A 26,383-nucleotide genomic window follows, 5' to 3' on the forward strand; every position below is an offset into this window, starting at 1 on the left:
GCTACGACGCTAGATATGGAAGGCATCAACTTCTATTAGGATAGTAAGCTGTTGGATAGGGCTATTGATGAATTTGCGGATTTAGAAAAGGAGCAAAATTGACTGGTGAAAATTGGTAACTCTTATTTCAACCCTACCTCTGTTTCTCGACCTTGGAGATTTGTGCTGTTTGTTATTATGGAATACCTTACTTTGGATGGCCGGTTTACAAAGTTTTATGGCTACCACTTTATTTTAGCTAATCACTTTAGGCATGGTATAAGGATCAATTTCCCCTTTTATTTGAGGTAGTCGCTGCGTTACTCTATTCAGGCAATTCACAATGATCCGAATGGGGAACATGTGTGTCATGAGGGACTTATGGTTCTTATTATGAATGTTTTAAAATCCAAAAAGGCTGAAAAATCTGTAGTCTAAAGGGGGTAGAGAATGATACAGAGGGAAGCCACTTGAAGAAAGGCTATGATAAGGATACTGAGGATGAAATGGAGGGGAGAAATAGGAGTTTGAAAGGAGGTATTAGGTGCAACTCTCAGAAGAAGAAGAAGAGGAAAGTTGAGGTGAGCGACTCTGACTGTGAGAGTGATTTTGTTGAGGAAAAGATGAGAGGCTCCTAGAAGAAGGGGAGCGGTGGAAAGCGATTGGATATTAAGGTTCACAATGATGATAGGGTTTCAAACCCATCAGATGATGAAATTCTTGCTTACAGAATGGAGAGGAAGAGAAAATCGATGAGGTCTCAAGAGGAGGGGGTTGAGAATTATATGAAGAATGTGGCGCTAGAAGAAGAGGAATATGGGGATCAAGAGCAAATCTCGGATTTTGACAAGGATGAGGGTGAGGATGACATTACTAAAGGATCCCTAGGAAGCCCTGGGACCATTTTGAAGGAGGTTGGAAATTTGAAACAACAAATGCAGTTTATTGTTAAGGAAGTGAAGCAGGTAAGCAATTGGCCAGAGGGGAGCGCACTTTAGGACAACATATTGACACGCTTTCAGAGGTTATTGGAAATGCTGAAGAGGTTAAAAACCTTATGAAAAAGATTCCACAGATTGAAGCCAAAAACAGGTGCTAGAGAAGGCTAATTGTGATAATTTGAAGAGGATGACAAGCCTGGAGGCCAAGGTGAATAATATTGAAAAGATGATCAAGAAAATGATTGATAATAATAGTAATGCATTAAAGACTATGACAGATAATGTGAGCAGTCTCCTGAAAAAGCATGAGCAAGATAAAGGACAGGATTCCCCTATTGCTGCTGAGAACTAGGGACCTAGCAAATGCACTCGGGCCCATTCTAAGAAGAATGAGGAGAAGAACAAGATGGAAGAGGTGAAGGCCACTGTGGACAATATGCACGTCTTGGCAGACCAGGTTACAGACCTGTTGAAGACTATGTCGTTGTTCTGGTGCTGGTTTTTTGCTGTTCCTTTGCTGTCTTTTCAGCTCTGTTTCTAGTCGGCCTCTTGTTTTCCTTTTTTTATTTTCCCTTTCTAGAGGCCTGTTATTTAGTGAACTATGCTTTTAGACTTAGATGTTAGATTTTATGCTTTTCTCTTTAGACTTTTGGTTACTTTGCAAAAGGTTTTGAGTCCTTTAAAATCTTCTTTTACTTAATCAAAACAACACTAGTAGAAGAACTACCAACAAACTTAACTTTTACACTCCTCATTTGTTTTATGGAATGAAGCTTAAGTCCCCTGTCATATGTCAAGAGCAGCCACTATAAATGTACTATATATCTTTTTCTGTAATGTACCCTACTTAATGTGACAGTCAGGGTCAGTAGATTAGCCTATGATAGAAGCTTCCGTAGGCTAATGAAGTGATGGGGGAGCTCATTTGGCTGTATTTTCAGGAGTTACTATTTTTTAGTAAGTCAATGGGAGTCAAGTGATATGGGGATTTCAGGTGTTCAACTTGGTAGATTTGCTTGAGCACTTTCCGACGAGCTATCATACATGGTATTTTGAGTTCAACTCTTATATGATTTTAATGCCAAAGTTAATTTACTTTATTATAAAGTGATAATTAAATAAAAGATTTATTAATTAAGTCACTTTATTAAAAAGTTGTTTTAAAAAGGTGTTTCTCATTTATCCCACATTGCTTATGCAAATGAAGTTGACTTCATGGAGGACTTTATATTCTTTTGGCTGGAATGAGTTGGGGTATGCTTGGATGAAATTATTATTATGCTATTGGATTTTTGGGAAATCTAATTGTTGAGCTTGGAGGATGAAACACCTCTTTGCTAACATTCTCTTCACTATTGAAAGACATAGTCAGGAGGATTATCAGGTGTTTTCATTTAGGAAACACATTGGGATTTATTGGTGATTCTACACATGATTTAAGAGCTTTGAAGTTCAGGTTATGCATCCATGAATAGTGTTTGCTACAGTGCCTGTGAATAGTAATTTTGCTAAAAATGTGTGTGAATAGTGTTTTGCTACAGTGCGCGTGAATAGTGTTTTTGCTATAGTGCCCATGAATAGTGTTTTGCTACAGTGCACATGAATATTATTTTTGCTATAGTGCGCATGAACAATGTTTTGCTATAGTGTGTGCGAATAGTGAAATTGCTATAGTACCGTGAATAGTGTTGCTATAGTGCATGAACAGTGTTGCATTGAGTTTTCTTGCCCACTCCCGCTGATTAAAAGTTGGGATGTTGTCATTTCATTTGTAGATCACTACTTCTAGGTTCCTTCCATCATACTGTTCATTTTAGGCATTGTAATTGTTGAATATCAGTTTGAATATCTAATGTAGCCTATAAGGCAATTGTATGTAAACATTTCTATTGCAAAATCAATATTTTATAATACTTAGTAATCATTATTGCAAAATCAATATTGTATGTAAACATTTCTGTTGAAAATAACACTCTAATTGATAATGCTTAGTAATCTGCAAGTCTTCTCAAAAAGCCAAAAAAAGGGGTGGCCATTACATTTTCATTCTTAGCTAGAAGAGCGATTAAAACAACTAGAGCCTTGAGAGTATTCTCTTGATTTTTCTTCTTCCATACCTTGACGACCTTTGGCATGATTTTAGAATATCATGTTACTCAATTATTCTTGCAGAACCTTGGGGTATGACCAAACTTGTTACAGCAGTAGCATATTAAGTTAAATCTCTTAAAGGAACCAAAACTATATCTTTCAAAGCTATAAGACTTTCTTCTAGGACCAACATTGCAATCCATAGCCTTATGACCAAAGTAATTGCATGAAAAACAATAACCATTAAAGAAAGGTTTGTTCACCTTGATTTCTTGATTTTGTTGATAAACAATTGGCTGTTCACAATCCAGCTTCTCCTTTCTTTTTGACAAAGAGCATTCACCTTCATCCTAGCCAATTCCCTTCTTATCAAGCATTGGATTTTGAGAAGCAAGAATTTCATCCAAGGATATGTTCTTATTAATGTTTGAGAACTCCAAACTAGATAAGGTAGTAGATTTACCAATGCTTCTATATGAAACAATCTCAGCTTCTAGCTTGGCTATGTTGATTTCCTTCAGCTGAAGCCTGAATCTGATCCTCAAGATTTTTACGAATTATATTGGCCTCATTGAGAATTTTAGATCAGTCAACTGCTTTTCAACTTCACTAAGAGTCATAGCAATCTTCATCTTTTCTTCACTCTTAACTTGTAGTAGATCAACAAGATTCTGATTTTTCTTCTTGAGCTTCTTAATTTCAGTCAGGGCTGCAACCAATTCAAGTTTTAAGTCCACTTAATCATCATCCATAACCACGTCTTCAAAGAAATTTTGGTCTTCAAGTTGAGAATCCTCCACAGCTATATGAGCCATATCCTCTTGAAGGTTTTTATCATAGGTATTGTGTAATTGCTCCCAAATTTCTTTAGCTGTACTGAGATGAAGAACTTTCTCATGTAGACAATTTGCAAGACAACTTATGATAGCACTCATTGCCTTTGCATTTCCTTAAAATTTTTTGTCACCCTTTTTTATAATTTTAGAGGATTAAGTGGTGGAACACATTTATTTGAAATACATTCCCAAACCTCAAGTCCAAGAGCCTTAATGTAGGTCATCGTTCTGAAGTTCCAAATGGTGAAATCTAAGCCATCAAACTTGGTAACCCCACAATTTGTATGATGTTCCATATTTTGTCATCAATAACCATGAACAAAATCTCATCATTTTGAAGATCATCCTCACTGTTGGAAGAATTATTGCTGCCATCCTTGGAGTAAAATACCCTTCTTGATTTATAAGCTTTCCAATGACATTTGGAGAACCTTTTTGCTATCATATCCTTTATGCTACTTTCATCTTGGTAGTCATCTTCTCTCTCAAAAGGGATTTTAGATGCAAAATGGCCTTGTTTCCCACAATTGAAACACTTCAAAGAGATTTTTCTCTTGTTCTTGCAAAGATCATTTTTGAGCTTCTCCACAAGTTCTGTGATTTTGACATTTTAGCCTTTATCTGAACTTTCACCTTTTTTTTCTCCTTGTCCTTGCTGGTGTTAGAGGTGTTGAACACTATCTGACTTTTGGAAGTGCCTTCAACATTGGTTCTCATCTCATATGTGGTTAAAATACCATGCAACTTATCAATGGTGAGAGTATTCAAATCAGACATTTCTTCAACAACAGATACCTTAGCATTAAACTTCATTGTAAGAGAGCAAAGAATCTTTTGAACCACTTTTTTCTCCACAATGTTTTCTCCCAGGCCCTTCAATGCATTGATAACTTCATCAACCTGAAGAAAATAGGGAACAATGCCTCATCTTCTTTCATGTGAAGACTTTCAAAGACAACTCTGTGTGTTTGAACCTTGGCATTCCGGACCTTGACATCCCCATGATAAGCATTGAACAACTTGTCCCTTCTTTGGCTGAGGTTCAATGCACGACTTTGACAAAATCAGATTTAGTCAGCCCACATAATAAGACACTTACAGCCTTAACATTGTTCTCTAAATCATTTTTATCATCAGGATTAGTGGGTGGTTGAGCTGGAATGGTGCAGCCATTGACCATACTTAGATAGATGTCACAAACCAAAGACATAATGTATATCTTCATGTGCACAACCCAAAAGGCGTAATTAGTTCCATCAAATAAGGGTGCATGATTTGCAGCAAGACCTTCTAAAACACTCATGGCAACACAAGACAAACCCACCCTCAAGCTTATAAGCCTTTGAAAGAGAGACCCTGCTCTGATACCAATTGAAAAATAAAAAAATGCTGAGAGGAGGGGGTAAATTAGTATTTCAAAAAATTAAAACTATTAGCACAACTGAAAGAACACAGAATACGGAGACAAACATTTATCTTGTGGAAACCCTTTCGGGTAAAAACCACGGTCTACTGATCTTCAAACACTTGGGCTGTGACCCCTTTTACAATAGCCAGAGCCACAACTCCTTTCTCAATCACTAGAAAGACCCAGGCTACAACCTAACATCTGTGAGGCAACGACCTCATCCAAGTACAATAAAGGAAACTAGATTTCTAAGAACTAAATTTTCTCACTGTCTATACTAGTTTTGGTAGAGACTTAGAAAACTTTGCAATTGATCACCAGGACCATCTTAATAATCCAACTGAATCATAATACTCGGTCATCAGCTATTTCTTGTTAACTCCACACTCTGATTTTTATTAGTCACTCTTCCTTTGAGTACACTTCGCCTTTGAGTACTATTGCATTCTTGAAAGTCCCCACACTTACAAAGGCTTCACATCACAATTATAAAGTGCCAAAAATGAGAGGTTTTTCTACACACCAAAACATGCATATGGATGTTGCACTTTTAGGGACTATCAAACCTCAAGACACAATAGGGAGAAACATAAGAATTATATTCATTCAAGTCATCACCAGATTCACCACAGTCTTTAAAAACGATGACAGGAGTGGTTTTATTTGAAGACGCATAAAACAAACTCAGTTTCAACAACTCAAACTTGCTTGACTTACTCAAACCTCTAATTCTTTTTCTCGATGCATTTAGTTGGTTCACAAAAAAAGTTCTTGGCGCAACAACCTATTGAATGACAATCATCACTATACATTATTGACATTACTCGACACCTTTTAGATACTCATTTTTGAGGTAACACTCCATCTCGTGTTTAGGTTGCAAAAAATAATATATAATGGAATGTGTAGACTCCATTATCCTTTCTGCAAATTTTCTATTACAAGAGCATGGCTAACTCCTTATTCACAGACCAGCTGAGTCATATACTTTGGTGTTAATAGCAAGAAACTATAGATTTTGCTTATGTGGCCATTGGCAAGTGTCTTCTACACATCTACACTGTGCATGTGATAACTTTGGAACAAAAAGAAACTATGATGACGCTGCTGCATATGCTCAATGAAGTAACTACCTTGTGTGTTACCACTCCCAACCAGTTCTACATTAATGCATGCACATCTACATGTGTTGTCATATTCCTTAGTGTTTTTAGAGCGACTGATTTTGAGCAGGGAATCACATTTCATGGTCGCATATGCAGAAATAGTTTAATGTAGAATATAAAGCCTGCCACAGAGCCACCAAGCCATCTTATTTTCTTGCACACTTGACACATGCATACTTCAAAGAGGAATGATAGGTAAGTAGAATGCAGAGCACTTAGTTGCCATTGGGACAAATGGTGGGTTCCAAAGTGACTAGAGAATCAAATCCAAGCACCTTTCAACAAGCCACCAACTAGCATAGAATGCCACTTATGGAGACCATAAGCTACGAGTACGAAATATCAATGAAAAATGCAACAAGAGGATGCTCCCATGTTGTCCAATCACCATAAGGATTTATGTCATCCAAATCAAGTGGCTCAACTAGTGATGACTCTACCTTTTGCAATTTAAGGTTATATTGCACAAAGACAAGGTCATTTAGGTGTTTCCGTACCAGTGCGTTCCTCTTCTTTGTGTGAGTGGCTTCAAATAAGCTCCAATTACGCTCACAACTGGATGAGTTACATGGATGACATAAGAAGATGCGAAGGGCAAGTTTTTATAGATTTAGGACATTCCCACCCCAATTTTGCCACCAAACATCTGCAAGATAAATATTAAAGAGTTAGAAAGCAAGGTGTGAAATTTTTTTTGTTGCTTAGTATTTATCTACTTATCATGGATGTGAAAGACTCCAAATTCTAAATATTGTATCGGGGGTTTGAGTGTTTTGATACACTTCCATCTGGGCTACAATGAGGTCTCTCATCTCAATGTCAGGTACCATCCTTTGCATGAATTCACTAAAGCCCACCCTCACCTCTCCATTGGGATCCCCGTACAAGGGAGAGAAGAAGAACAAGAGTTGAGTAAATACCCAACCACATGAATGGGTTACCAATAATTTTCCATATGGGCTCAAATTTTAGGTTGTTCCCCCTGTATTGATTTCTTACAGCCTCTTATCCATGGCCTCAAAAAGAAACCCCTTTAGAGTTTGTTTCCCATCTACCAAATGAAGAACTTTAACCAAGGGCTTCGCCACCTACAATTCAAATGTAGAAAATGATTATCATTAATCAAAGAGTAGGGTTATAAATTAATAATGAAAGACTTGATTATTGAATAAAAAAATTTAATATTCAACATTTGATGTTTTCAAGTTACCTTCACAACTTCTGTATCGTGATTAAAAAAAGTGTTTGTCAAAGACAATACGTGCACCACTTTGTCCATCAAGTTTCTTTAAATAACTTGACTCTAGCCATGATGGACTCACAAACATTTGCCTTAGATTCATAGAACCAAGAATAATTTGGAACATTAAGAAAATCGTTGCAAAACTTGTGACCATAGGTCTAATCAACTCCTTCGAATGGGTGAAGCTGTCTCCCATCGAGCAAAGAACCCAAGGGTGATTATAGATGTATTTTATTATCTTACTTGCAACTTCTACAACCTGTCACTATTTTAATATCTGGGTTTTCTCATGAGAAAACCTCAAGTTTTCTCTCTAGCTCCAAGTTCACAGGAGAAGACAGTCTATTGGCCACTTCTTTGCGCTGTTTTGAACAGTTGGAGTGTTTGAATTGCATCTCTTAGTATTAGCATTGTGTAGCGATTGTTTCTCTCAATTGCTAATCTCTTTATAATCCAACCACTAATTTAGTGTTATATCATAAATTGATTAAATAAGTCAATAATATGGTAAGCACTTATGTATTTGTTTATCCCTTTAGTTATATTCAACTATCGTAAATTTATATATGGGCATTTATTAAATTATTATATATATCATTTTAACGATTATATTATAATATCTATGGTAAATATTTATTATATATTAAATGATTATATCATAATTATTTGTCAAATATGTATTACGTTCTTATTATTAATTTTATTAATATATATGATTAATAATTGATAATTTTATAATTAATTATTAGCATTAAGTTATATTTGAGAAAAAGGGGATTTTACAGATTGCTAGATTGATTGTCAAGATCCATAATAGGAGGTTGGACATGGAAATAAATATGGAGCTAGCTTAAGGCTGTGATTTTGTGGTTTCCTAGATTGATCAATTTTGTTGATGTCATTAAAATCCTTCATTCATTGAGTCATTTATGGTTTGGAAAGTGGCCGGGGCATTAGTCAACCAAGTAACGTGGTTAGAAAATCAAGTGCGTCCATGATTCCATAGTGGCATGTTAAATCTATTTTTGTGCACATCCTTTTTGTGAACTCAGATACGATGCTTGCTTAATCTCAAATCAAATCTCTGCATCTACATTTTGTTATAACTTGTTTGAATTCTTTCCAGTCTTAATGCTCAGTACGTAACTGTCTAACTGTGACATTGCAAATCTTCTACTGATTTTTTTAACAAAGTTGATCATTTTTCATGAAATATGAAACTGAAATTCTTACTATATGGAAAACACTCTGATTCTTTTGCAGGTTGTATTTAGCATATTACTTCTATTTTACATTCCAAAGTTGGTTGCTTATCCAGGATACATTCCTATAGAGAATGTATCTTTTACTGTAGCTTCTGTGGAGTATGAACCTCTTTCAGCTGGGGAAAATGTTTGCCCTGAGCGACATGTGGATATACTTTCTAGTGAGTTAAATAACATACCTTGTGTATCTTATGTTTATGTCACTCGTGTTCTGATTATGCAGTGAATTGAAATGTCTTTTGTGTAAATACAATGCATTATTAGTTTGACACTTGGTTTTAAAGTTTACTGGTTATGCCGCAGTTATTTTTCATAACATTTAAATAAATGTTTTAAAACAGGAATTTTTTTTAGTTGGATGACACCTCTAATGAGAGAAGGATATAAAAGGCCTACAACAGATAAGGATGTTTGGCAGCTTGATACATGGGATCAAACTGAGATTCTTTATAACAAGTAGGCATATTCAACTTCTGGTGTGGATTTGGGTGTTCAAAAAAGCTTTTGTTGCTTCTTTTCATTGTTGAATGTGAAATGAGAATGTGCTTTTGCAGCTTCCAGCGATGTTGGGAAGAAGAATGCGCCAAGCCAAAACCATGGCTATTAAGAGCATTGAATCGTAGTCTAGGAGCTCGGTACATAATCCTAACTTGTATCCATTTTGTTTCTTGGCAAATTAAACTACTGTCCTTTTAATCTTGGTGTTAGAATTGTTTACACGTAAGTATCAAACCAACTGATGAAGTTTATTTGGCATAAAATTGACTCTTGTGAAATTTTAATTGTGTTTCTGAATATCTGTGGGCATGTCTAAAGATGTTTTGGCAAGAAGGAAATTTTGAAAATTGATAGACATTTTATTGGTATAGCACGTTTGAAGTTTTGTGGAGAAAATGGTAATAGAGTGAAGTAATTTAATTTATTTTTCTTTATGTTTGATTAAAAAGATATGCCCAAAAGAGGCCATAGCATTGTATGATCAAAGGATATAAAATATCATGTCCCAAAATTTTAAAGTTATAATTTAATTAATTAATTAATTGCTCCCATTATTTAAATAATATAATAAAATGACATTTAATTAATAAATATGGGGGCCCAAATTAACAAAGTAATAAAATAATATTGTCAACCTGCTGTAAATCTCTAGAACCTTCTTGAAGGCCTTTATAAGGCGATCGTTGGCATTGCTGGATGGATTGGATTTGACTCTTCTTTGTATTTCTAGAATTTGAAGGCTGGGGGATTGTTGTGTGCAGTTTCGGAGGTGGAAGATCCTCCTTACTCTGCCTATTGCAGTTTTGGTGGTTTAGCACCACCCTATTTTGCCATTGGAGATATCAGTTCGATATTTTTCTTGTGTACGAGATTTTTTAATTGTCATCATTTGGCGACTATTTAGTATCTGCTCGGATCTTGTCTAATGCACATATGTAATCAAGTACTATCATTTGGAGATTAATACATTTTGTGTCATTGGTGTTTTGGCGAGTATCTTGAGTTCTTTGTATGCACCGTGGCAAAGTTATGCAATATATACCTTTCGCTGTGTTCTGTGTTTGGGCACGACTATTTCAGTTTCTCTATTGGTGCATCCATTCTGTATTGAAGACTTCCCTTGCAAGGCCTTATCATACTACCTTCCCCCTCTTCCCTGTACGCTATCATCACCTCCCTCTATCTCCTCATTCCATTGTACACCTCTCTTTTGTATGATACACTCGACCATTCTTACCCATCTCGCCCTACACCTCCTCACCCATACCCCGTACAACACATCTCCAAGTCATCACTGTACAACACCACCTACCAGCTGCCTCTACATGTTTGTTTACTCTCAGCTGACCGTATGACTCTCCCACATTCACTCTATACACCTTCCATACATGTATGAAAAAATCCCTGCATACACCATACTTCCTCTCTTAATCTGCCACCGCACGGAAAACACTAAACATCAAATAGGTAGGGGACATTATAGTGGGTAGCAGAGCAGCTGATTTTTCTAGTCTGTTAGATAGTGAGATCAAATCATGGCATTGATTTATGGTTTTGAGTGAAATGTTGAGAGAGTTATAAAGATGTCAAGAGAAGCTCCATGAACGGAGAAAGGAAACACTCAACCTCTTAGCGAGACATTACAATGTATTACTACATACAACTATGCCTCATTGGGCTATTGATTTCAAAATCAGTTTGTGACTTAGAGTCACTCTCTCTACATCTATAATGTCCCTTCTCGCCTAGCTCATAAATAAATAATAATGCTAGCCTATTTTATCCTTAGGCTAATGCATGGATAAATAAAGGGATACATTATTATATGATTATGAGGGTATGCCAAGCTTCTAGAAGTCACAAGGGAATAAAGTTATTAATTAAATATGAAATAGAGCTCAGGATAACTTGTTCATATTTAATTAATAAAATCGTCTATTGTGATATTTTTATGGAAGCACCTTGACATCTTCGGCAATTTATTTGTCTTAAACTAAATTCAATGCTCTAATAATTAAATGTGGCATCTTATACATGGGGGGAAATTTACTTGTTATTATGGTTTAGTATGTAATGCCCCATTTTTAGCCGGTGTACGAGGATGAGTTGTTAGCCAATCATTGCGACACTTGTGTGCTAATGTTTTGGATAGGGGGTCTCGGTTGAGCCTATGGCTATTTTACCACTCCATTGGTTGGAGATGTTCAAGATTGCTCTTTTTTTGGGTTAGATTGTCTTACTATTAATAGTGTCTATTTTGGGTAAGTGAAAGTTTCTATATTTAGCAGGACACCTGGATAGTTTGTAATATCCCTCTAATAATGGAATCTACTTTTAACTGATAATCAACATTCCTATTTGTATTTGATTAAAAAGGATACATAGAATGATTAGCTGATTAGGAGTCACTACAATAATTAAATAAAAAATATGTTAATATTGAATAATTAAATAATACTAACTCAGTATTATTCAATAGAAATTATTAAACAAAAAAAAATAAAAATAACAAAGCAAGTGCTTTGAACATATATCTATAAGTTAACAAGCGCTTTACCTTAATTGAACCTTTAACCATACAACATTGAGAAAGCTGCTAGTAAAGGGCTATGACCCCGTGTTGATAGGTGGAGCAGTATATAACTCCATCGCCATGTGAGATTAGGTCATAGGAGGAAGATATTAAAAGCCATTCGGTGCTCATAAGGAGACACACACACACACACATGTGAAAAGAGAAAATCACAAATAGTTACCAAAAATACCCACCGATGGATGGAAAAAGTCAAAATAGATTTATATAATAAATAAATAATGAAAGAAGTGGGCATCCCCTTAGTTATTTGCTTTTGGATCTAGTCAAGCAAGAAATGAAGTCCATCAAATTAAACTTAGTGGTATAAGGAATATTCTTCCTTATAAAAAGGAATTTGTCTCCTTAGAGGTATGTAGGTTATGTCTTTCTTATATATCTCTAAAGACTTTAGGAATAGAACTAAGATAAGAGTATAAAAAATAATTTGGTCATTATCATTTATGAAATATGCTAAGTGTTGAAAATTAATAAATAATGAATACAAATATAAAGGTAAATAAATAATTAAAGCTAAATAAGATATATTCTTAATGTTCCTTCTAATATGATTCATTTATAATGGCAAATATAATATTAAATATGTATATTATAATTGTGTATATATATGCTAACAAATGATGAATATATATAGACCTCTCTTTAATTAAATATAAGGTGTTGTTAAATGAATATGTAATACAAATATTGTAGAATTCGATATTTTTATCAAATTAATAATTAATGCAATTAAAAGATTGAATTAATATTATATATGTGATCCAAGCACAACTTAGTGGAGGGAATTTATTGTGAATGTCATGATACGATCCAAGTATAACTTGGTGGACGACATTCGATATGAATATCATGATATGATCGAAGTATAACTTGGTGGAGGGCATTTGTTGCAAATGTCATGATCCAAGAATAACTTGGTGGAAGGATTTTGTTGTGAATGTCATGGTACAATCCAAGTACACTTGGTGGAGGGCATTTTGTATGATTGTCATAATATGATCCAAGCGTTCTTGGTAGAGGGCATTCTATATGAATGTCATAACACGATCTGAGCCATGCTTGGTGGAGAACATTCATTATGAATATCAAGCTCAAAAATGAGAGAGACTTAATAACTTCTTAAGATCCATATAATAAATACATGACACATGCAATAAAGGATAGAATAATATGGTTTTGTTATGATTTTACCAATTATTTTCATAGTTATTACTTCTCCCCGTCTAACCCTAATAGTGGGGACATTACATAGTTTGCTAGTAGTATGGAGATGTGGTGACATTGACAAATCTTCCATTGTGGGACTTACTATTTTTACTAAGTCAAATTATGGTTAGATCTATTTCTTGGTAGCAGCACCCAGACTCATGGTATGAATTGTAATTGACTCATTTGTTAGTAAGCTCAGTTTGAGGGCAGTTTTGGCGAGTTATCACTTTTAACATGGTATTTGGGTGATAATCCCTATCAATAAAGTTTTTCAATTTGGTGAGGCACTTTTTGAAGGGTATTAAGCTATTAGTTCAAATGATGTTATTAATCGAGTTCAGTTAATTGATAACTATATGAGCTATTATAGAGTACCGAGTAAATTAATGCTTATTTTAAAAGTTCTTTTGATATGCTTGAGTTGCGGAGGGAATATAGTTAGTTATTATACTTCAAATGTTTCAAAACTTCTTACATCAAAAGAAAATATGTTAAACATTTTTTTAGTGGTGTTTTAAGTTATGAGTAGTGAATTTGAAGCTAGCTGATCAATTCATATTGATAGCTATAAAAGCCTGCACATGAGTAAATCAATTTATGAATTGTTCATTTGTTTTTGTTTGTGGGGAGAATAAATCGATATAAGGGTTTTATATTTTAGTTGCATGAGATTACTCATTTGTAGATTGATTTTTTCTCGATAATTGGGTCTTATTCGTTACGAGAGGTTACTTTGTTGTACCTATTTTTATGTGGGATGGACTTTTGATCAGTTTTTTATTCTAGGAAGTTGAGCAATAAACATCCCCAAAGGAAGTGAAATATGAGATAAAAAGTTTTTTGTGTGGTATTTGTTGGTTTTCTTATTTCTAGATCACTAATATTGTTGAATGAGTGATGTTAAAAGAAGTATTATTTGTGGTTCTTGACGGGTTTCATTTATTGGTTTCTACATTTGGTTTTCCTATAAGTTCAAATATATATTGAATACTATCTGCTAAATGGTCACAAATAGATATAGACGTAAACAAAGCAAGATAGAGGGAATCTAATTAGTTTTTGTTATTCCATTGCAGATTCTGGTTTGGAGGCATGTTCAAGGTGAGGTTGGCTTCTCTCTTTAATTTCTATAGTGCAATAGTAGTTTTGTTGACAATATAATCTATCCTATAGTGTTGTTTGGAAAATGGCATCTCCATATGTATCAAAACATGATGTATAATCACATCACGGGATACATGAAAGAAAAAAGAAAATTCATATATTAGAGTTTCTTAAATACTTGATCAATTATTTTAATTTTATTAATAGTCATAATTTAACTACTAACCATAAATTTGACAAACCTGCATTTCATTGGTAAGAATCACTTTGGCCAATGCCATTTTAAGCTGTGGTTAAAGCTCTCGTTAATTTATAAGATAAGAGTTAGGAATGTTGTGCCTACACGAAGTATAAAAGATAATAAAACTATCCTTGTCCACATGTGATCAAAATATGTCAGTCAGACTTAAAGGTACAGCCGGGGATAATAACAAGAGGAAAAAAAGAGGCTCTAAATAAGTTATAAGCTAAAAGAGAGTTAAGCACGAGCTGAAAGGCATTTTGTGTAATGTCCCAAACTAGGAATGACCTTAATTTCCCCTAAATCGCAGTTGCGGAAGATTAGGGTTATGGTTTACCATTGGCCATTTTAAGCTGTGGTTAAAGCTCTCGTTAATTTATAAGATAAGAGTTAGGAATGTTGTGCCTACACGAAGTATAAAAGATAATAAAACTATCCTTGTCCACATGTGATCAAAATATGTCAGTCAGACTTAAAGGTACAGCCGGGGATAATAACAAGAGGAAAAAAAGAGGCTCTAAATAAGTTATAAGCTAAAAGAGAGTTAAGCACGAGCTGAAAGGCATTTTGTGTAATGTCCCAAACTAGGAATGACCTTAATTTCCCCTAAATCGCAGTTGCGGAAGATTAGGGTTATGGTTTACCATTATGATGATCCTCAACTAAGGTGGTAAGATCAGTAATGTGATTTTAAATATACAACCCAAAACTATGCGAAGTAACTTTGAATGACTACAACATTAATATCAAAACCTTATGATTGCTAACGATTCACATGGTTTTTGGATTAATATATGAATAAATTATATATACATGTATATATAGCTGGTATATATATATATATATATATATATATATATTTTTGTGATTTCATCATACATTATATAATTATAATATACATGAAAAAATATATATATATATATATTAATAAATATCATAAACTTAACACATCAAAGCTAAAACTTATTAAATAAATATCAGATATTCCTAAAATCTTAAACACATCCCATAAAGTATTTATTAAATATCATTAATATAATATAAACCTAAAATATAAATAAATGAAACAAGAATCAGCTAATAAGGAGTTGCATCCCACTAGAGAGTTGTGAACCATTGGAGAGGCAAAGGTTTGGGATTGGCAAACTATGCAAACTCTGTCTGGTCTTTAGTTTTGCTGGTTGTTCTTTATGGGTGTGAATTATTGGCCAACAACACTTCAACCTCACACTGGAAGTAAATCAGGGGAATCCAAAAGCATTCGAGAACACAAAAGTTAAAAATCTAGAGAATTGTTCCATATGATATTATGCTAACTGAAATGGGAGCTGGCCCTATCAAGGCACTCGTTATGGTATGCCTCACAAGCTGTCCAAAAAGAACAGAAAAAAATGGAAGAAGGTCAATGGCCTAAATTAGTCTTTAATGATGTATTGTGCAAACAAAAAGAGTCATGGATGCAACAAAACATCAAGTGGATGATTAGATTGACTAAACATTTCAATGTGCCCCACAAAGAACACAAAAATAAAGGTCTTTATTATGAAGAAATTTTATAGCAAAAATTGGAGAAATGGGCTTGGAAGAAAGAAAATATATTATATCAAAGAGTTCAACCACACACGTAATCAACTTCAAAAAGCACACATCAGGGCCAATATTTCTTGAAGAGCTAAAATTCTTATTGCTTGAGAAGAAAATATATTATATCAATGAGTTCAACCAAATGCATAATCAACTTCAAAAAGAACACATTGGGGCCAACATTTCTTGGAGAGAGAAAATTCTTATTGCCCATTTGATGGCGAACTCTCATCAAGTCCATTGTGAGACTGCTACAAGCTAGGGTTGTTCTTGCACCAAAAGATCGACCTATTAATGCTCGATACAACCATTGGACTTATAGAACACAGGAGGTGGTTAAGCCATTTTACGAATCTCGAAGGGGAACGTTGGCATTTTGTCCAACAATTCCCTGCTCAGTGTTACTCGAGGAGATTCAAACCTGTGACCAAGTGCTGATACCACTTGTTACAATCTAGTGTTGTTGTTGCACCAAAAGATCGACCTATTAATGTTCGATACAACCATTGGACTTATAGAACACAGGAGGTAGTTAAGCCATGTCACGAATCTCGAAGGGGAATGTTGGCGGTTAGTCCAATAGAGACCATGCATTGGAATAGGTCCAAAGAGGCTTGGAAAGAGGGAGTTGACACATTTTGCAACTCCTGGAATATAGAAACTGAACAACATTTTCTTTTGGATAGTGATGTAACAAGGACAACAGGGACAAATTTGTGAAAATTATATTTGATAGCTCTAACTTATTCAACGAGGAATACATTAAGAAGTTGGGTCTGCTCATTGTCAACTTGCACCACAAAAGAACTATGTTACTAAAGTTGGCCTAGGTTAATAGTTTGTCCCATAGGCTATGTTTAGCCTCTTGGATGTTAAAAATTAAATATGTACCTACCCACACATGTAGGGAGAAGTGCAACAAAGGAGGGACATATCAAACTAGAGAAATGACAACCAATCAACCATAGAAGAGAAAATGAAAAAGAGTGTTAACCAATGCCTTGACATTATCACAATCAATATAGAAGACAAACAAAGAAAGGAAAAAAAGATAACATCAACTAAGTATCCACTCAGCAGAATAACATGGAAGAAAAGCAAGATATATTCAAATATACATATAACCCACACATGTTCATCATAAAAAGGAATTTCAGATCTACGGGTTCATCACCATTTCTTTGTTATACCTTCAACAGTCTTGTGAGGAAATCAAATACAGATACAAACAAATAATAGGAAGGCAATTGTGCAGAGCCCTTTGGTACTCTCCTTGAGGGATCAATTCAACTCCAGGGATTCAACAATAGGCTTTTGAACATCAATGAACATACTTTTGAACAAGTTCATTTCCCAATGCTCACAATGGTTTACCAACACTCTCAACTGATTCAGACTCAGGTCTCTAAACAACTCTTAACATCCACTCACCCTTTGTTCACCAGGTGTTACAAATAGGATTCTTGCCCCCACACCTACAAAACACACTCCATTGCTCATGAGACTTTATTATCTTGGAATAGGTGTTGATTTCATCCAAACAACATGTCATAACGATTAGATTTTGTTTCCCACCTCATTAGATTGTACTTGCTTTGAAAAGGGCCTAATTTCCTTGTAGCCTTGTATCTCAGTTTTTTTAACCTAACTCTAAATTTTTTCGGAGGACTTAAGAAACTAATGGGTATTCCAACTACCCTTTAAGGATCTTTGTCTAACCTCAAAGGAACCAAACTCCAATAGTCAACACAAGTGCCACAATGCTACTAACTTATAGAGGCCTAGTAGACCTAATTAGGTCAATTTTGTGAAGCAACTCCTATATAGAGATAATCCTTACCCCCAAAAGTTTTGGAGCATATCAAGGACACCAAATAACATCAAAATCTTGAGCTTGGGCTTCTAGTTCAATACCCATTAGGAGTTATGGTCCTCAGTAACTCTGAAAGTTAGGTGGTTCCATGAAGATGTCCACCTAGGGCATCATTTTTCCACCATGTTCCTGTAGATACTAGTAAGAGACTTTCAAAATATTAAAGTAAATTGGCCAAGCTTGAATTTCTCCTAGGGCCATTGAAAACAAACGATGAAAAATCAAGCTATGGTCATTTTTCTTCAAAACCCTAGGTACAGGTGCAATTCTAGATCTCTCAGCACAAAAGTCTACCTATCTCATTAATGCTAGGACTTGAAAACTTCAAACTTGATGCAAATGCAAGATAACTAAGCACTCTACCACTTCCAATTGGTTTCAACCTTATACCAATCCATACACACACATGTGACAACTCTGTTACACCAATTTTATAGGAAAACAATAGTTTTTCATTGCTTCAACAATCTCCATGCATGAACATTGCCTCTTCTTTGAATTCATTCAACCTTTAACATCCTCTAAAACACTAGTTTCATAGTTTCTAGCAGTTATGCCCGACCATGATTGTTGGAATTCCAAATTCCATCATCTTGCAAAAAGTTGACAAGTTGCATTTTTGTAACTTTGCAAGATTGAAAAGAAAAGTTGTCAATGACAACATTTTTGGAGACCGATAGACAATTTAGACTTCAAAGAGGACTTTGACTTTCTTAAAACTCAAAAACACCTAGTCAACCAAAAAATTTAACATCTAATGTCCTTGGTCACTTAGCCAAGTCGGCTTATAGAGATGCCAAACAAGGAAATGCCATTAGAGATGAGGATTTATTCCTCACGAAAAAAAACATGTACACTAATTGAATACCTTGAATCGACCTAAGGTCCTCATTGACCTTATCCTCTTCTTTGTTTTCAGTGGATGCCCTTGCACCATACTCCCTAGATGAATCAAACTTAAGTCCACTTGAGATGAGATTTTGTAATGAAGTGCCTAGCTTTTTAATCTTATTCTCATCCATCTAAACTATATTTGAGTCAAGTTTACCTTGCCATTTTTCTACGTATTGTTTGTATTGCCTTCTTATTTTCTTAACCACTTTGGTGTCTAGTATTCTTTCTAGCTTTGGTGATTCCTATTTTGGAATGTCTCTCAGATATTATGGAACTTCTTGCAACCATTGGGGATCATCATCTTGCATCTCACCCTTGAAAGTTGTTAAATCACAAACATTAAATATTTGGGATATTCCAAGGTTTGATGCTAATTGTATCTTGTATGCATTATTTCCATATCCTTTTAAGATTTGGCATGGTCCTATCTTCCTTTGGATTAGCTTAGGGTGTTTGGCTTTTTTCAACCTCTCCTTTTTCAAGAATGCCCAAATTAGATTTCCCACTTCAAAATGAACTTCTATTCTTTTCTGATCTGCAAGTTGTTTGTGTTGGGTGAATATTTTGTCACCGACATTTTTCTTAAAATCTAGTCGCAAACTAGGTAGACCAGCTAGAATGTATGAGACAAAGTCTTTCCTACCTTAAAGGGAAGGCTCCCCCTTGGATCAACTCAAGGTAAGCAAGAAGCTAAGAGATTTTGGAAATGTGTTACCAATATTCTTTCCTCTTAACTTTCAAGACAAAATCCACTTACCCACAAAGAGAGTAATGGGCCAGATGAAATTTCTAGCTGCAATTCTATCTAATAGATGGAAATGGTTATACTGATAAACCAACACCAACTCAAAGGTTGATTGAAAGCCTACCAGTTTGGCTCTAAGTCTTGTTTTAATATATTCTATAAAAATAACCTCTACCATTAGGGTGCAAAGACTTCTAGAAGTAGTGAATTCTAACTATTTGTGTGAATTGAGATGGTAATACAAGCTATAGTCAAAGCTTCTAGTCTATGTATTACCACAACCGCTCCTAGTCAAAGCTTCAGCTCCAATCGCTTCTTAACTCATTATGTTCTATGATTAAACACATAATAATAACATGAATAAAAAATACTAGACACAAATTACAGTCAAAGCTCTTAAATTACGCTATCACAATTGTTTCTAGTCAAAGCTTCGAATCCAATTGCTTCCTTTATTCACTTTTCTCTCAAATTGGTACTACACAATCAAAGTTATGCTTGCACAAGTTTGGCATAGCTTTCTTGCATACAACAAAAGATGGTTTTTACAATGAGAAAGGCACTCCTTTTACAGGAAAGGAAGTGTGAGAAAAAGGAGGAAAGTATGGGAGCAACTCAACCAACTTTGACCTAGTAATACTAGGTGAGAAGAATTATCGGATTACATGTGATTGCATTACATGCGTTTGGATTACATGTGATACATCTTCTGCATCTAGAAAGCTCGAAAACACTTAGAGAAAATGTTGAAACTGCTGATTTTGAATGAATCAATACTATAGACTATCAGCAAAAGCCTTGTACTTTGTGATGATTGGAGGATTAGGGATTCCTACATTTTGCATGATTGCATTCTCTTTGATGAGTTTCTAGTTGTCATTCAAAAACTTGATGTGATCAAATTTTTTCTCGTTTGAGCTGTGGTGAATTCTCCTTTGTAGATTGACACATTCTAGAGTCTTTAACACTTTAAAAAACCTTCTTGATGATGTCGGGATGTAAACTCAAAACAACTTTCCATCAACACTTTTAAATCTTTTTTTTTTGAATCAAAGTGCTTAAAAAATTCTCACACGAACGCAGGTTATTGGACAACCATTGGGAAAATGGAGACCAAATGAATTACTGCTTCTTTTGATTCAAAGCATGCCTTTTTGACGGGATGTCTCTATTCTTTGTAGTTTTGACATATCTTGAAAAATTCTCCATAACAATAAGATGAAAACACCTTCTAATGAGATTGGATCCATAAAACTTTAGGATTTGAGTTACAATGATGGATCCATGTGAGATGAGTGTTCAAAGTATGGATTAGATACTTATGAAACACATATGATGGTTGGAAATGAACCGAAAAGCATATGTATTTGGGGGAAAGGGCCAAAATCAAACTCTCAAGGGTGGATTACTTGTGGGCAAAGATGGGCTTTTGTGGGTATGGCTAAGAATGCAAGTCGGGATGCATATGGATGTGTGTAATGGTGACTTAGGTGTTTAAAAGTGTGACCTTTTACCGAAATTGGGTTTTCTAGATGTAATTACATGTAAAGTGACCTTCATGTAAAATATGTAATTGGGTCTGGAGGATGGAATTACACGTGAATGGAAATGGATACAATTGTATATATTGGAAAGTGAATGTAAAATGCATTGACATGTGTTTTTGAAAAGTGAAAGGATAAAATTGTCACTTGCATGAAAAGATGAAATGTGAATGGATGCAATATGCACTTCCATTCTTGGGTAGGATTTTTCAACTTTGTTCCAAAAGGGAAGCCAAAACAAGCAAGAAAACAAATAAGAAAAACTATGCACCAAACAAAAATATACTTCTTGCTATTGACTCAGACACAACAACCTTCAAGATGTTTTTCTATATGCAAACTCATTTTTGGAGTGTGGGAGGATTTTAAAGCACTTGAATAGAGAAGATTTAATTTTATTTAAAGAAAATTTGCAAAATATATTTTTATGACTCTGAACAAATGGACAAAGATAAGCCAAAAAGTGCAACAAAATAGCGAAGCAAGCAAGAAAAAACAAGCAAAGTTGAGATCTTCTACTTACTTGGAGCTCAAAGAGCCAAATGTGGAAGAAGCAAATCACACTTGGCCAACCCTATTACATGTTTTGAAATATGCAATATGTAATATGCTTTGGTCGTTTTTTGCCTTGGAAGGCAAAATCAGGGTCTTGGAGGGTGATTACACGAGTTTTGAATGCAAAAATGGATTCTCCAAGACACATTACATATAAAATTTATTGGTTGAGAAGTGCACTTACGTGTATTAAGGTGCAAAATAACACTCTCTGGAAGGCATTCATGTAATATATAACATGTAAAATGTCAGTTCCATGCAGACCGCATCCTTGGATGACCATTACATGCTTTGTTTAAATCACACTCTAGAAAGGCATTTGCATGTGATGCTTTGGCTAGAAATGTCTTTTACATGTTAGACAGACTCTAGGAAGTCCATTACATGTTTTGAAAACTCACTTTTTATTTGCCGAAGTCCATAAAATGGATTTCTAGTGCAAATCACACTCTCAATATGTAATTACATGTAAAGTGATTTATGTGTAAAGGGGATTTTTCATGCAAAGTGAACTCTAGGAAGTCTATTACGGGTAAAAGCACAAACTTGTGTCACCCTTTTGTAAAGGAAAAGGCTAAGAAAAGTATACATGTTCACCTTCAATGACAAAAAATTGGTATTATTATTTTGAATTTGAAAATGAAGTAAACTAATGAAATGTGTAGAAATGGATGAAGTTTAGGATTATAATTTTTAATAATTATTTGGAATAAGAATTGATATATTTTCCTAATTTTTATAGTTTTTTTTTAGCTGCTGAAAAACGCTGAAAATTAGGGGTCTAGTTCCCACTACAAAACTATATGGAAATAAACTTATTTCCCTTTGATCTCAGACCATGTTATAGATAACATATATAGCTAGAATAATAAAAAATAAAAATCATCTTTAGACCTATATTTTCTCTTTTATAATGATTCAAACTTCAACTCACCTGAAATCGATAGTTTTAATCTCCCACCACATTTTTCAAAACAAATCTATTCTAATTAGGAGAAAAATTATACATTCTAGAAGAGGACTCTCTACTCTAGAACATCATATAATTTTAAATTTTTTTATATGATTTAATATTTTTTTCTTTCTCAAAATCAACATCTTTTCGAGTGTTAAAATACGTGCTTGTAGAATTTTTTAATTATAATATACTATATCTAGTTAAAACACTATCAAATGTATATGATAATATTTTTGACTCTGAGCTCTATAAAATGGTGTTTATATGTTATTAAAAAAAATCATAAAAAATAGTAAGAGTTATTGAAATGCCACTTTTCTGAAATAATGTTTTTTTAGTAATTGGATACAGACTAGTATAAAATATGCATTTAATAGACAGTTCCAATTGGAATAGTGTGAGACCATATATAACTTAGTTAGAATGAATTTACATAGATCATATGTTTGAAAAAAAATGATTTTTAGATATAAATACTTAAATTTAGTCATTTTGATAAGTCAGCCTGAAAGGTGACACAACTTTGTACTTTTACTCTTACACGCATTTCTAATGCAAATCACACTCTAGGAATGCATTTGCATAAAAACATGTAAAAGACATGTAAGTTGAGTTTGCATAAGTTAAAAGACAAATCAAGCACATGTTTAATTGATTTATGAGTCAATATTACTTAATTAGGTGAAAAATAATATTTAAACTATATAGTTTATATATCATGTGCAAATATTATTCAAAAAGTAATATTTAATTTAGATGTTTTAAAATAAAACATAAAGTAACTCTCAAAAATAAATTAAACTATATAGTTAATAAAGTCACCTAAGTGAAAAATTTAAAAGCAACTCAATAGGAATTAGATGTTTTAAAATAAAACATAAAGTAACTCTTAAAAATAAATTAAACTATATCTAGTTAATAAGGTCACTTAAGTGAAAAATTTATAAGTAACACAACATGAAAATATAACATAAAGTGCTTTATAGTCACTTAAGTGATAAAGTAACTTAAAAACATAACATAAAGTCAATTTATGTTATATTTTTCAAGAAGTGAATGTCAACATTAAAATATAATATGATATTCTAAATATGCAATTGCATCTAGAGAGTCCACATTTTGGGCGCTTAAATGATCATATCTTTTGGCTGCCAAGTCTGATTAAGCCCTAAGATATATCGAATCAAAGGGAAAACTGAAAGAAAGAGATTGAACAAAACCAAAAGACTAAATGCAACTAAATACACACAAAAAAATGCAAAAAATGATGTTAAAGGCCTAAAAAATCAAGCATAGGCTTAATAAAATGAAAAACAAAAAGGACTTGACGAAAGCATTCAGTAAAAGGATTCATTATACAAAGTGGTATCAATTGATTGATCAATGTTAGCCAATAAAATAATGAAAAATTTTAGAGAAATGCGAAAACAAGTTGAAAGAGTTTCATACTATTACCTTCATTCAGTTTGTATTTTTGTGATGGGTTTTTGAGTTGTAACTTCACTTGATCATGGACCTCGTTGATGGCATCAAAAAATTTCTCTCCATCTGCACTAATTTGATTAGTTCTGGATAATTCTCTCAACTCCAATATTCCTCTTGGATGTATTTCATACACAATTTGGATAGGTGACTTCCCTGTGATTCTATTAACAATATCATTGTAGGAGAATTCTGGTTGGGTTGGTATAAAATCCCATTTCTCTCCATGTTGTCTTGTGAGGCATCTTAGTAGGTTTCCTAATGACCTATTAACAATTTTTGCCTACTGATTTGTTTGTGGCTCATAGGCTGATGAGAATGATAGATTGGTACCTAGCTCTCTCCATAAGGTTTTCCAAAAGGTGTCCAGTAGACTTTACATCTCTATTTGACACTATGTTCTTTGGGAGTCCACGAATCCTTGCTACTTCTCTAAAAATTAGATCTTCTATGTAAGAAGCATCACTAGTGGATTTAAATGACAAGAAATGTTCTTTGAATGATTTTAATGAGTATCTTTCCCTTGTTTAGGATGGCTCTTTAAATTATTGATTGAATTTCTCATGTTTGGAGGTCCTGGAGGGCCTGATTTGATTTTTCCTTTTGGCTTATCTATGTTTGATTTGTTTTCTCCATATAGGATGTCATCACATCGACTAGGTCATTCATTGTGTTTTTCCTTATGCTTCTCTCATAAGGTTTCATAAGTTTATGCTGACAAGATGACAGGATTATGCTCTGATACTATTGTAATGTCCTTGCTTCCAGATTGAGTAATGAGAGCTATAACCTATAACAAGTTGTTAATACATGATAAATTATAAATATGAAATTAACTACTTATGAAACCTGCAAAAATTTCTAGGATATAATAAGATAACTAATCATTAACTATTCGCTAATCTCATACTAACCCACCTAATCCTTAGAAAGTAACCTTCTTAGATTTACCTGACCCTTTAGTGAGAGCAATTACCGGTTAGGCAACCATCACTTTGAGAGTGTCTTTCTAAGGCCTTTGGGATCTGTGTTAATGAGCACATTCATTAACAACAATTGCTTGGCAAAGACCCCACCTTTGACCAAGCCTTTGATCTCTAACACATGCATATGTTTAACCTTCACAATATCTATTATCTTTAGAGATTCTCAAAGAATCTCTCCTTAGAGTTCAATTTGGGATCTCGACATTCATATTGAATGCTCTTTAATCTTTGAGTTCTCCTTTAGAGAAACTCGATATTCAAAGTGGATATACTCTAAACTCTGAGTTCTCTCTAAGAGGAACTCGACATCCAAAATGGATGTCCTCTTCCAAGTGTTCACTTGGCCTATATGAGAACTTTAAAGTTCTCTCTAGTATAATTATGATTAATGAATTTTTTCAATGAACATTAAAATCACATACCTTTTACAATTCTCTTGCTACTGACATCACTTATCTTTGATTTTCTCCAATTATATTAATCATGTATATTATGTCTCTAATTGATTATTCAATATCTCTTATCTGATGATGTTATTGTGTTATCTCCCCCCTCTCTCTGGCCACACCTTAGAACTGAGATCACAAAAATCAAGAAAACCATAATCACCTATATATATATATATATATATCACCTATATCAATTCTCTTGCCACTGACATCACTTTATCTTTGATTTTCTCTGATTATATTAATCCTCTGTTATGTAAATTATGTCTCTAATTGATTATTCAATATCTCTTATCTAATGATGTTATTGTGTTAACCCCCCCACTCTCCGGCCACAACTTGGAACTGAGATTACAGAACTCAAGAAAACCATAATCAACTATATATAGTTGATTATGGTTTTCTTGAGTTCTGTAATCTCAGTTCCAAGGTGTGGCCAGTGTTCGGTTATCATCCACTACTTCTTGTTCCCTTCCTCTTTCCAAATTTAATGCATTGGTTCTAGATCTGTTCACTTTATTGTACTTCAATATTAACTCATCTGTATCTCTATCTTTGCAGCGCGATTACTTAATTGTCACTCAAATGTATTTTTTTCATTGCTGACTTGCTATTGTCTTTATTATCCACATAATGTAGTGATTGATGTTGTCATTTTTGGTCCCTAAAGCCAATCTCTCTCTCCTCATTTCTTGTCCCATATAGACTGGTTACATATACGTTGGCCGCTCATTTACAT

At 34.1% G+C, this 26,383-nt stretch overlaps 1 protein-coding gene across 3 annotated transcripts in view; it reads left to right on the top strand.

Moving 5' to 3' along the window:
- Positions 1-26,383, top strand: part of LOC149529093 (ABC transporter C family member 2-like) — a 327,664-nt gene that overhangs the window by 99,031 nt on the left and 202,250 nt on the right. For all 3 annotated transcript variants that reach the window (XM_089810974.1, XM_089810975.1, XM_089810976.1), the window contains exons 4-7: positions 8,928-9,090; positions 9,271-9,385; positions 9,484-9,564; positions 14,306-14,330. In XM_089810974.1, coding sequence (XP_089667100.1) covers positions 8,928-9,090; positions 9,271-9,385; positions 9,484-9,564; positions 14,306-14,330 — 384 coding nt within the window. The remainder of the gene's footprint in view (positions 1-8,927; positions 9,091-9,270; positions 9,386-9,483; positions 9,565-14,305; positions 14,331-26,383) is intronic.

Source organism: Cupressus sempervirens, chromosome 11 (assembly GCF_028749045.1).
Source record: "Cupressus sempervirens isolate cs-2001-9-10 chromosome 11, ASM2874904v1, whole genome shotgun sequence".
Lineage (NCBI taxonomy): Eukaryota > Viridiplantae > Streptophyta > Pinopsida > Cupressales > Cupressaceae > Cupressus > Cupressus sempervirens.